General features: G+C 36.1%; 1 protein-coding gene across 22 annotated transcripts in view; it reads left to right on the plus strand.

Annotated features, from left to right (window-relative positions):
• Positions 1-13,421, plus strand: part of CaMKII (Calcium/calmodulin-dependent protein kinase II) — a 1,422,941-nt gene that overhangs the window by 1,241,395 nt on the left and 168,125 nt on the right. For all 22 annotated transcript variants that reach the window (XM_081726364.1, XM_081726368.1, XM_081726335.1 and 19 more), the window contains one exon: positions 4,970-5,064. In XM_081726364.1, coding sequence (XP_081582490.1) covers positions 4,970-5,064 — 95 coding nt within the window. The remainder of the gene's footprint in view (positions 1-4,969; positions 5,065-13,421) is intronic.

Raw genomic sequence — 13,421 nt, forward strand, 5'->3', positions numbered from 1 at the left:
AACAGAAAAAAACTTTAAAAAATACAAGTAAAAGAATAAATCAGAAAATAAACAAGTGACATATGCAATAAAAAGTATCGATATTGTTGGATTTAGCTAAGCTCTTACATAAAACTGTACATGTCGTAAGTGCCAGAGGCCAGTCGCTGGGATTTCATCAAATGTGATTTTAATGAATTTCGAAATGAATTAAATGACTTTATTTCCGTGAGAGCTTTTGGTATCGCATTCCATACTCTCGGACCTGCTCTAGAAAATGATCCTTGCACTATCTTCAGTTTCAGTCTTTGTACATTGAATTTCTCACTGTTACGCGTAACGTGAGAGTGAATTTGTGACCGCTTTGTAAATTTACAATATAAATATTGTGGGGATTGAGTTTTAAGGATTTTATATATTAGACAACTATAGCGTAGGTATCTTCTTCTCGACATTGTTAAAATGTCGTTTCTATTTAGCACTGGTAGGATATGTTCCAATTTCTTTAAGTTAAAGGCAAACCTAATGCACGAGTTCTGTATTTTCTGTATAGTTTTAGAATTGTAAACAGAGAGAGATGGTCCATATACAGCGTCACAGTAGTCTAATAACGGTAAAACAAGAACTTGTATGAGATATAATTTCATAGACTGAGAGAGAAAGTCTTTGGCTTTGTAAAGTCGACGTAATAAAGTAATAGCTTTATTACACTGAGTAGATATATGATTATTATAGTTTAGTTCCTTATCCAATATGAGTCCTAAGCTTTTCACATGGGTAGAGTAAGAAATATAAGTGTCCATAATTTTTATTTTTAGATCCGATGCCTTGATTTTACTCAACTGTTGTGAGGTTCCTATAATCGTAAATGTACACTTACTTGGGTTGATGGCAAGACCGTTATCAGTACACCATTCAGATACAGAGGTCAAATCTCTATTAACAAGTTCTACAGTTTGTTCAATATTTTGTGGTGATGACATGATGCAAAGTTGTGTGTCATCCGCGTAGCAATGCACAGTAGAGTATTTAATGGAATCTATGAGATCAGCAATGTAAATAGAAAATAAAAGGGGACCCAAGATTGATCCTTGAGGTACTCCTTTGTTTATAACGAGTGCCGAAGATAAGGGATTTTGAGCTGTCCTAAGGTATACTTGTTGCTTCCTGCCTAGTAAGTAGCTTTCAATCCAGTTTATGACGGTATCAGAAAATTTATAATACCTTAGTTTAGCCAACAACAGGTTATGATTAACTAGATCGAAGGCCTTAGTTAGGTCTAAGAGGACTATGATTGCAACTTGAGAGTTATCAACTGCGTTTAATATCCCATCTGTTACCTCGAGCATCGCACTGACAGTACTATGATGCTTACGAAAACCGGATTGAATAATAGGGATAATATTATTATGATTTACATAGTCGTATAATTGCTGGTTTACTAATTTTTCTACGATCTTTGACATTATTGGTAAGATACTAATTGGACGTAGCTCGTTTAAGGAAGTTACGCGGGGTTTCTTTGGTAGCGGTACCACTTTTGCTGTTTTCCAGGCAGTAGGAAAGCAGCCGTTAACTAGTGAGTAATTAATTATTTTCGTTAGAGGTGATAGTATGAATGGCAACGCTAATTTGATCATTTTAGTGCTTATTGCATCAAGGCCAGCTGAGTTAGATTTTATGCTGTGTACCGCCTTTCTCACATCGGATTCATTTATTGGGTTAAATAGAAATGTTGTCTGTAGCTGTGGATGTTTTTTAGACAGAAATTTCTTAGTTTGATTGTCAACTCTCTCAGAATTAACATCTCTAAATAGTAGTGTTACAACTCTTTTACCAGCACAGTAAAGTTTTTGTCAAAATCCTGACCAAAATTATTTTTCATGTATTTTAATGTGGAAACCATTGCTGTTTACTTTTGACTTACTTCGTATTCGTAAATACGTTGAATAAAATGTATATTCACAAATACATGTATTATTTAAAAATAAGTACATAATACATGTTTACTATTATAGGATGAAACAACCACTTGAAGTGACTTCTCATTGTAACTTCTAAACTGATTGACAGAAAAAGCTGAAATTTTATAACAGGCAAATATCAAAAAGCAAAAGTAGTTTGACATACACCGCAATCCTACCAGACTAGCAGTGTTGCCACCCCAAGATAAAATCATATTTTCAAATGGCACTATCTTAGATTATTATATATTTCAAATATACATGTCAAGCGAAAGGTAATATCACACTATTATGATTCAGCGTTGCTATAGTACCATAAACATACATATTTTGGAGAACTCTACAATAGTAATTGCGCACCTGAGATGGACGGGGCAGTGCTTATTTGAAGTAACTTAGTTTTGGATACTATGACCATGATATCTCTTACTGATGTACAGTGTACGACGATTTGTGTACGTCCAGTGAAAATCCGAATTGGTCCGATCATTGACAAATATGTAAATATGTCCATGACGGAGGCACTATTAATATTCTCTAACTGATGTACAGTGTACAACCATTTGTGTAGTCCAGTGGACGTTCAAATTGGTTCAATTATTGACGAATGCGTAAGTAGGTCCATGATGGACGTACTATTGATATCCTCTTACGGATGTCCAATGTACGACCACTTGTGTACGTCCTGTGGACGTTCGAATTGGTCCGTTATTGACTAATGCGTAAGTAGGTCCATGACGGACGTACTATTGATATCCTCTTACGGGTGTCCAATGTACGACCACTTGTGTACGTCCTGTGGAAGTTCAAATTGGTTCAATTATTAACGAATGCGTACGTAGGTCCATGGCGGACGTACTATTGATATCCTCTTACGGATGTCCAATGTACGATCACTTGTGTACGTCCTGTGGACGTTCGAATTGGTCCGTTATTGACTAATGCGTAAGTAGGTCCATGACGGACGTACTATTGATATCCTCTTACGGATGTCCAATGTACGACCACTTGTGTACGTCCTGTGGAAGTTCAAATTGGTTAAATTATTAACGAATGCGTACGTAGGTCCATGACGGACGTACTATTGATATCCTCTTACGGATGTCCAATGTACAACCACTTGTGTACGTCCTGTGGACGTTCGAATTGGTCCGTTTATTGGCAAATGTGTAAGTAAGTCCAAAGTGCATGTACTATGGACATGTCTTTATGGACATCCATTAAACGTCCAAGAGTGGAGGTTCAGGAAACGTCCAGACCAGTACCTTAACTTACTAACTCCAAAGGAGATCCATGAGGGTTCTCCATTCTAGGTCCACTCTTGGACGTACATTTAATGTCCATAAAGACACGTCCATAGTACGTCCAATTTTGTACGTTAACAACCCACGTCCACATACGTTCAAAAGTGGACGTGTTATGGACATACTAAAATAAAGGTGTTTATCCTAAAATGTCCAAAAATATCCACAGACGTCCATGGACTTATGTGGACTTCTATGGATCATCCATATTGCGTCCACTGTTGGATCTATTTCGGCATTGGTATGTAAACGGACCAATGTGGACAAACTATGTACATCCTTTTCTGGACGTCCATTCTACGTCTAATGTGGACGTCCATTGCTCTTCCACATTTGTCCTATTACATAACAACGCCAACATAGGTCCATGACGACCCTAATATGGATGATCCATAAAAGTCCACACACATCCATGGGCGTCTGTGGACGTATGTGGACATAATATGGATGATCCATAAAGGTCCACATAAATCCATGGACATCTATGGACAATTTTTGGACATGTATGGATATTTTTGGACGTCCGCTGGACGACGTGTGCTGTGTGGGCAATTAGTGATTTGTGGAAAAGTTCAGAGGGTTTCATTTTACTAATACAGGCAGGGTTCCACATTACCACCTTTACCTCTATTATTATTATTATTATTATTATTATTATTATTATTAACGTATTAAGTATTTATAACCTCAGTAATTTTATGTTAGTTACATATAATAAGCATTTACTGGCCATCTTATAATGTATAAAAAAAATTCTGAAAGGGAGAATCATAAACAACAGAATCTCAGCCTCTCCCTGAATCCGTTATAAAAATTCTTAAGTAACTGTTTTATAATCATATACGTATTAATAAATTCTGTTCTACGTTACATGTAAACTGCTACTACCTTATAGGGAAATGAAACGGGATTCGATCGAAAGTATGTGTGTGTATGTCTGTACTTGTGTATGTATGTATATGTCTGTAGTCCATTACACTACAGATTGATCATTGAAATAATCCCCTACTTTTTATCGTATATTTAGATTTTTCTACATGTAGCACATTGGTTCAAAACCCAAGAGAATGATTTTGCTTTTTATTTCTATATTTGAATAGGGGATCTTGATTACAGAAGCCAATAAATGCTTGAAAGGTTATAGACATAGCTTTTAAACAACAACAAAAAACGATATTCTGACCTAGTTCTAGTCCTTTGATCCAGTTCTCTTACTGGAAGTTATGCCGATTTCTCTTTTCTTTAACTCTTATTGGAACAAAAATGCCTCGAAAATGTGGTTGCTTGGATATCAGTCCTGTTTAGTTTCGTTTTCTGCTTATATCTTTATTATTTTGTGGTATTGTTCGGGGAACATTTTCATAGATGTAATTAACTAGCCAAGGACGAACGAAAAAAAATGGTATATACGGAAAATCGTGAAGTACAGTATTCTTTTGTGTGCATGTGTTTCGCTCAGTTATACATGATATATTTGAAAAAGAGTTTTTGCAGAAAAGGTATTCCAAATTTGTAATTAAATACTGTTCAGTAAAGATTTCAGGATAGTACATGTGACGTTACATATATATTCTCATGGTTATCTCAGGAAATACATATCTTATTTAAACTCTGTTGAGGAACTGGAAGTTATCGCCTTGTCAAAACGAATGAAAATATGAAAGTTTACATTTTTTCCGATACAATTTCAAATCTAAAAACATTAATTTTCTTCCTTTTCAGAAAAATTTGTGATCCTCATCTCACTTCGTTTGAGCCAGAAGCCCTAGGTAATTTAGTTGAAGGAATGGACTTTCACAAGTTTTACTTTGATAATGGTAATTATATTTTTCTTTGCTACTCCCTATCAAATTCTGTTATGTTCTCTATTCTGTTTTTTTTTTCTCTCGTGCGTTGTTTATATTTATTTTCTAAGTTATTTGCCTGAGTGTAAATTCAGTGTTTCTTAGATTGTAGCGCTGATTTTAGTACTTCTGCCAAGTATTTAAAATAAATGCATAAAGGTCGCATTATTTTCCGTTATTCGCACTGTATTGCATTTCATGTTTTTCATAGCCTATAGTGAGTTGCTTAAAATATAAGATGTAAAATATAAAATGTAAGACTATGAAGATGCTTTAAAGAATTTCGGATATTCATAAAATTATTTAAGATCAAACTTTTCATCCCCTACGCATATAATAGGTAAAAATATAGTTACCAAGATCATGAAAATATAGTCATGATCTTATTCTGAAGCTCCACTACTTCCCAATAAGTCACCATCCTTATAGATAAATTTTATTGGTCCTTCACAGTACACGCATGCTTGGAAGCACGGGATCTAATTAAAGCAGGCTGTGCAGTGATCGTTAGCTTTGGTAGGAGTTGAGTTTGCCTCAAGATGACGCACAGAAGAACTAAATGACTGTGAAAATTGTGTCATCATAGAATATAAGATATCGATTGTCAATACGGGCCACCACAGCCATATTGAGTCACTGTCAAATTCAACGACTGGTGACGTACGTACAATTATTATTACTGTCGCAAAATGCCCCGGACATCCTATTATGATAAACAGGGACAAGAGAATGCTGAAAAGAATGATAAACTTAAGTCACTGTCAGCCGCGTATGTCATCCATCGAAGATCCAAATAGCAACGTTGAAATCACACTCGCTTCATACTGTCAAAACTGAGTCGCTCGCCATAGTTTTAGTTTTGTAATAGTACACCAACTATAGTTTTGTAATATTTATTTATGAACAAACTCGCTTGAGTTGTATTTGAGAAGTGTGTCCAAAAAAACTCATCTCAAGAGTAACCCTTTTTCTCTAAAATAAGAATTCACTTGTTCCTTATTAGAATGTTCTTAAGAAAACATTTATTTATGCACCAGAAACATGCAACCGGTGTCGTCATCCCTCTGTTGTCTCAGATTGCAGATGTCGTAGTCTCGTGTTGACTCTAATGAAATTCCGTTGAAAATGATCCGTTATTGGGGAATAGTATACCTTTCATATATACTCATAATATAGAGTCATAGATTTTCCAACTGTAAAAAAGACGTGTCGAGGGAGCCAATCTGTTGTGGAGGTACAACGTCATTGACTCGAGAGAGCCAATTTAAACTAATTAAAATTTCCAATATCGGGCTTCCGAAGACAAAAAAAAAAAAAAAAAAATCTAAATTAATTTTTATTGACCGTGTTCCTGAAGATGACTCCCAGTCACGACCTCTACTTCAATAAAGAGAGTAGATAACGAAGTTAGAAGGAAGAAGAACAGAAGAAGAGGAGAGGGAAAGGGAGGAAAAGATAAAGAGGAAAGAAAGAAAGGTAGAAATATTAGAGGATTTTCTTTTCCGTATCCTTCTTGTATTGCATACCGCTCATACCGCTCTGACCTGGATCCAGGTAACTGCAATTTTAAGTTACCCAAACCCAGCCCATTTTATGAGGAGCGGCGATTGTTTATCTTTAAATTATATATAAACTGGTATATTTACTTAAATTCTGGTAATATTTTGAGTTGCTCAAATTTTAAATAACAGATATATATATATATATATATATACTGCTCCACAAAACTTAAGCAACCCGAGAGAACGTGGTATAAGTAACGTGTGGTGCTCATTCAACACTGGTCGGTGGCATGCACATACACAGAGACACACAGGCAAGGCGATTACCCACTCTATCGCATAAGCAGCACCGTTGAAAGCGCGGTGAACAACTTATGCCATGAGGCCTACACGACAGCCCAGTAGTGTCCGAGGCTCCAAGCATAGAGTTAGTGGTTCTTCTGTGAGGTACACACCTTGCAATGGCTGGTAGACGGCATTTGAGTGACTTTGACCGCGAGCGAATAATTGGGCGGTTGGAATTGGACCGATCGCAAGGGGAAGTGGCACAGAAATTCAACGTGAATAATGTGTTGTGTCGAGGCTGTGGAGTCGCTTCCAAAATGGAGGTGAAGTCAGTAGACGTCATGGAGGAGGCCGTCCGAAGAAGACGTCGGCCGTTGAAGACCGATTTCTCACAATTTCTGCCAAATGTGACTGTCAAGCTTCATGTTCTCAACTGGCCAATGAGTTGTTTCAGGCTACAGGACAACGCGTGAGTCGTGAAACTGTTCGTCGGCGGCTCAATAGAGCAGGACTGTATGCAAGAAGACCTGTGCTGTGTGTGCCATTGAAACTGGAGTACAAACTTGCGCGTTACACATGGTGTCAGGAACATGTTGCATAGGGGGAACACCAGTGGGCGCGTGTCATGTTCTCCGATGAGTCGAGATTCAGCCTGTCGTCAGACTCTGGTCGGACTTTAGTGTGGAGAGAGCCAGGAACACGCTATCATCCAAACTTCATTGCTGAACGGCCGTCCTATGGCGGTGGTTCCATTATGGTGTGGGGTGGAATTATGCTGGATGGGAAAACGGACCTTCATATTGTGCAACATGGCACTTTGACAGCACAACGGTACCGGGATGAAATTATCAATACACATGTGCGTAATTTCCGCGGAGCATTTGGCCCAGACTTCCTGTTCATGGATGACAATACCCGCCCACACCGTGCACATCTTGTGTCCCAGTATCTCGAGAGCGAAGACATTACGCGTATTGCATGGCCTGCATATTCGCCGGACTTGAATCCCATCGAGCATGTGTGAGATGCTCTTGGGCGGCAAATAGCGCAGCGCAGTCCACCAGCACGCACTCTACCTGACCTGCAAACAGCTCTCCTCGAGGAGTGGCACCATCTGTCGCAAGACTTGATCAACATTCTGATTTGCAGCATGGAGGCCAGATGTCGTGCCTGGATAGCTGTTCGTGGTGGTCACGCCATATTGACTGCCTATGCCCTCGCACAATCCAGTTTCACCTGTTGAGGTATCGTTGTGCTGAACTTTTTGGTCACTCTGTACATCTTAACTGTATTGTTCGTCTTCACTTCTGTTGCATTGTGTATCTGGACCGTCTGTTTGTTCATTATACTTGGTGCAGTGATCGTGTCGTTTTATTTTCAGCTACTTTCTTCGAGTTGCTTAAGTTTTGTGGAGCAGTGTATATATATATATATATATATATATATATATATATATATATATATATATATATATATATATATACCGGGTGCGTCATTTATAATGTCAAACCTTGATGACGGAGAAACCAAAAAAGAGAGAGAAGCGAAACTTTGCACGAAGCAGCTATACAAAGGGGCACATTGGTAGACGTATTATTTGACATCACTGGATGAACAGTGTTGCCAACCCAATATAAAGTTATGATTTTTTAAATGGAACGACCTAAATTGTATTTCATAATTTAATTCAACACTAAAAAGGAAGACTAAAGATATGCCACCCGCAGGTCAGTGTTGCAAACTTCTCGAGAAATAACGTTAAATATGTGTCACATTTAAAGGCCTTTTGCACACACAGGGAGTGAGGTACACACTAGTTTTGCACAATAATTTAACTATTGGCCAGAACGGTTTAAATTGACACCAAGTTTAGATGGGTCCGTTAAACAGTGTTGACATAACTGAAAAGACAAAAGTCGAGTTTGGATATGGTGCAATAACTCGAAAAAGGCCATAAGTACATTACGGTTTAAAATTTATAGAACAATTTGTGATGTCATAAGAAGCATTCTCACGTTTATTTGAAGTCGATAAGTCAAGTACTTACCGAGATATTCGGAATTTTGTAAAAGCTGAGAATTTTGCGCTGTAGAAGTTGGTAACCCTGTCTCAAATTCCCACTTTTTCCCTCAACGTTGAGAAATTCGTAAAGAAGTGGTTGAAATAAAATATAAACATTAATAAACACACATACAATGAAAACCTTTTTTTCAGTACTTGAAATGACTAATTAAGCGTAATTTACTGGATATGAAAAAAAAAAAAAAGAACGTAAGGAAGTAATAGGACTTCATATGACAAGATAATACAAAGTCATAGAAGACATTTAGGTACCTAGTAGCTACTTTCGCACGATGAAAATATTTATCCTCTTATAAGTTTGGGACACCAAAATCAAAACAATCCAATACTCGCACCACTAAACGATACGACAGGTCAAGCTGCTTTACTATGACAAATCTGGATTAAGCTACGAAGGTATGTATCATATGTTTGAAAGATTTTCACATACTGATATGTAGGGTTACCAGACGTGTTCTTTCATGAGTACATGTACTGTTTTTCAAGGTATTCATTTTCTACCCTCTCATTTTGAAGTGGAATATTATTTTGTACTTTTTTTTTTTAATGTGTGACTCCTGACATGCTGAATACTTTTTCCATGTATCTGTTAACAGGAATTGGTAACATGCTGGTAATGTACACAGTGAGTATTGGATTGTTTTGATATTGGTGTCCAAAACTTATAAGAGGATAAATATTTTCATCGTGCGAAAGTAGCTACTAGATATCTACATGTCTTCTATGTCTTTGTATTATCTTGTCACATGAAGTCCTATTACTTCCTTACGTTTTTTTACCATATCCAGTAAATTACGCTTAATTAGTCATTTCAAGCACTGAAAAAAGTTTCTTTTTCATCGTATGTGTGTTTATTAATGTTTATATTTTGTTTCAACCACTTCTTTACGAATTCCTCAACGTTGAGAGAAAAAGTGGGAATTTGAGACAGCGTTACCAACTTCTACAGCGCAAAATTCTCAGCTTTTACAAAATTCCGAATATCTCGGTAAGTACTTGACTTATCGACTTCAAATAAACGTGAGAATGCTTCTTATGACATCACAAATTGTTCTATAAATTTTAAACCGTAATGTACTTATGGCCTTTTTCGAGTTATTGCACCATATCCAAACTCGACTTTTGTCTTTTCAGTTATGTCAACACTGTTTAACGGACCCATCTAAACTTGGTGTCAATTTAAACCGTTCTGGCCAATAGTTAAATTATTGTGCAAAACTAGTGTGTACCTCACTCCCTGTGTGTGCAAAAGGCCTTTAAATGTGACACATATTTAACGTTATTTCTCGAGAAGTTTGCAACACTGACCTGCGGGTGGCATATCTTTAGTCTTCCTTTTTAGTGTTGAATTAAATTATGAAATACAATTTAGGTCGTTCCATTTAAAAAATCATAACTTTATATTGGGTTGGCAACACTGTTCATCCAGTGATGTCAAATAATACGTCTACCAATGTGCCCCTTTGTATAGCTGCTTCGTGCAAAGTTTCGCTTCTCTCTCTGTTTTGGTTTCTCCGTCATCAAGGTTTGACATTATAAATGACGCACCCGGTATATATATATATATATATATATATATATATATATATATATATATAAATTTTTAAACATAATGTTTCACTTGGCTTCAGCTTATTCTTCAATGTTAGCTTGCCATTCAGAGCCATATCAAACTAGCATTTACGTTATCACATCGACTATGACTATGGTGCGTTATAAACATTCACATATATTTATACAATTACTGCACTTAATATCACAAGAAAACACTAGTACTTAAAATAAAAAAAATCCATCCATCCACAAGCACACACACACTTACGCACAGGACGATGTTATTTTCTTAAATAAAAGGAATTATTCTATCTAAAGTTTTGAGTACATTTATTTGGGTAACTTATTTAAAGAACATTTAGGGATTCGTTAATATATTATCTTTTTGATATGTTTATTGTGATTTTAGTTTTGAGCACGGCAAAAAACCTGCTACATTAGCATTTAAGTTTATTGTGAAATGACGAAGTCTTTTGGTCCAAAAGAAGTGTGCACGGGAGGAGGCCGAGGTTTATCCTGGCGTGATTCGTTCCACTTAGACGTTATGTTCATTCCCTGTGCTGTTAGGCGTAGTTTCACAATAAACTTACATCCTCATGTTGCAGGTTTTTTGCCGCAGATTGCACAGATCATAGAGAAAGAAGAAAAATACGAAACATATATTCAATAGTAAACAAAATCAAGGAGCAGACCAAAATCACAAGAATTAGTCATTACAAAATTATAGATTACACTATATATTCGGATAAAATTTTCAAAACAAAATAAGGTGGAATAAAATTACAAATATAAATATATATATGTGTGTGACGAAATGAAATAAAACGATAAAAAAGGAGAAAAATAAGGTAAATTTTACTTGGAATGAGCGTCTCTCATGTTATTATTAACTTCACTTCTTAAAGCGCATGTTCACTGCACCATGTTAGGTGTCCTTGCACTAAAGTGCACATCTCTTAGTAAATTAAGTCCTTGCACAGAAGTTCACTTTAATTGCCCCCTTGTACTACAAGAGTTTGCGAGCGTTCATTAAAAGGACAACTTATGTTCACGTGGTGTTTCTATTACACCTTTCCGAAACATTTCTAGTGGATATTTACATTATCCAGTTTTTCCACTACTTAGTTCAAATCGGTTCAATTTTTTCTAAAGTTAAATCCGAGTCTCAAATTGAAATATACTACAAAGTTTATTAATTATCATACCGTCATAATTGTTCACCGGAGTTACAGGAACATCGGAGGGAAGTAAGTTTCAAATAATTAATGGAAAATTTAAATTGGTTGTATCAATTGAAGAGATTAGGTTTTTTCCCTTTTTTCGAATTCAGTTGTTTAATCTCGCACCTTTAGATCTTAATTTCCGTCGCACTGTGACCACGATTACACTAAGGCGAAGAAGATTTGCTAATTTCATACTGGGATGGTTCTAAAATATGGAGGCTAGGAAATTCCATTGAACATTCATCACTATTTTAACCTGCCCTTTGACATGCTTCATGCTGTTACTTACATATAGGGTTTAGTTTGTGACACAGGGTTTATATTTCCCGACACCAAGGATTCAAATGTAATATATGGCATAGTGCTTTACATTCTACAACATACAATGATTTTCTAACTACGTGCAACATATTTATGAAGATTGTGGCAAACACACACCGGCGGGGTAGGTAAAGACCCTTAAACACATTCACATATATTATCAATATTCACTAATATTTTCATCATATTATATTCATTTTACTTATATTTACTTTACTTTTTATTTTACGTCAATTACCCCGTTTCAATAAATTTCAAGCTTCATTACTCATTGCCACACATTAAATACAGCTACGTAGTTAAAATCACAATAAACATATCAAAAAGATAATATATTAACGAATCCCTAAATGTTCTTTAAATAAGTTACCCAAAATTTACGGCAAGTATTACAGAGGTTTCTAGATTCTCATGGTAATCGTGGAAACAAAAGCGAAATTATGAAAAAAAAAAAAAAAAATCAATAAACAATTGATAGGCCTGTACTATGTGGGAATATATATATATATATATAGATCTCATACCGTGCGATCGATCTCAAACACAATTGGCCGAAACTAGTAGCATAAAGCTTCGTTGGTATTCTATAAGAGAAAATAACCTTACAAGTTCTGTCTGTCAAAGTCTCAATTGAATGTTCCAAGTTAACTCTGCGTATGAACGATTTCATAATCGAATACAAGAATGTAAAATTAAGAAAAAGAAAAATATAAAATAAAATAAAAAGGGGGAGGGGAGGGTTAAAAAATAAGTAAATAGAAAAGTGCAAGAAGACAAAGAAAACGAAAGAGAGAGAAGGGTCGTTAAGTGATAAACGAACCCAAAAAAAAAAAAGGCACGACAAGTGTCGATTTTAGGCCGAAATTTATTTCTATTTTTCGAAACGGGGTGGGCTTAAATAATGCCGCGCTGGGGGTGTCTTCTGATCGGAAAGTTTCGCAAGTCCGTGCCCAGATCAATACATTTATAGGGAGGAAATAGTCCCCATAAATGTATTAATAATCACCGTATCCGGCCCAACCACTCAGAATTACGAACGGTCTAGCCGTAAGGTTGGTTAAGTCTATGTTTTGGAAATTTCTAAAACAACAAAAACTGTTCGATATTCCAACTACAAAAGTATGAGTTAAGGTAATAGAGATTTTAAAGAGACTATATTCAGACGGGGATAACCAGAAAAGATAAAAGAAAAAATAAATTTTGTACTGACGAGTTGTTTTCCAAATTCTCGTTAGTGGCTCCCAGTACACAAGGACGCCAACCTTGAATGTAGTGTAAATTTCCAGGCTATCTAATCTTAAATTAAGGAAATTAAAGATATAAGGGGGGAGGGGAGAACGACACTCTGGTATGGAATTTACAT

This window comes from Thermobia domestica, chromosome 1 (genome assembly GCF_964235325.1).
Source record: "Thermobia domestica chromosome 1, izTheDome1.hap1.1, whole genome shotgun sequence".
Lineage (NCBI taxonomy): Eukaryota > Metazoa > Arthropoda > Insecta > Zygentoma > Lepismatidae > Thermobia > Thermobia domestica.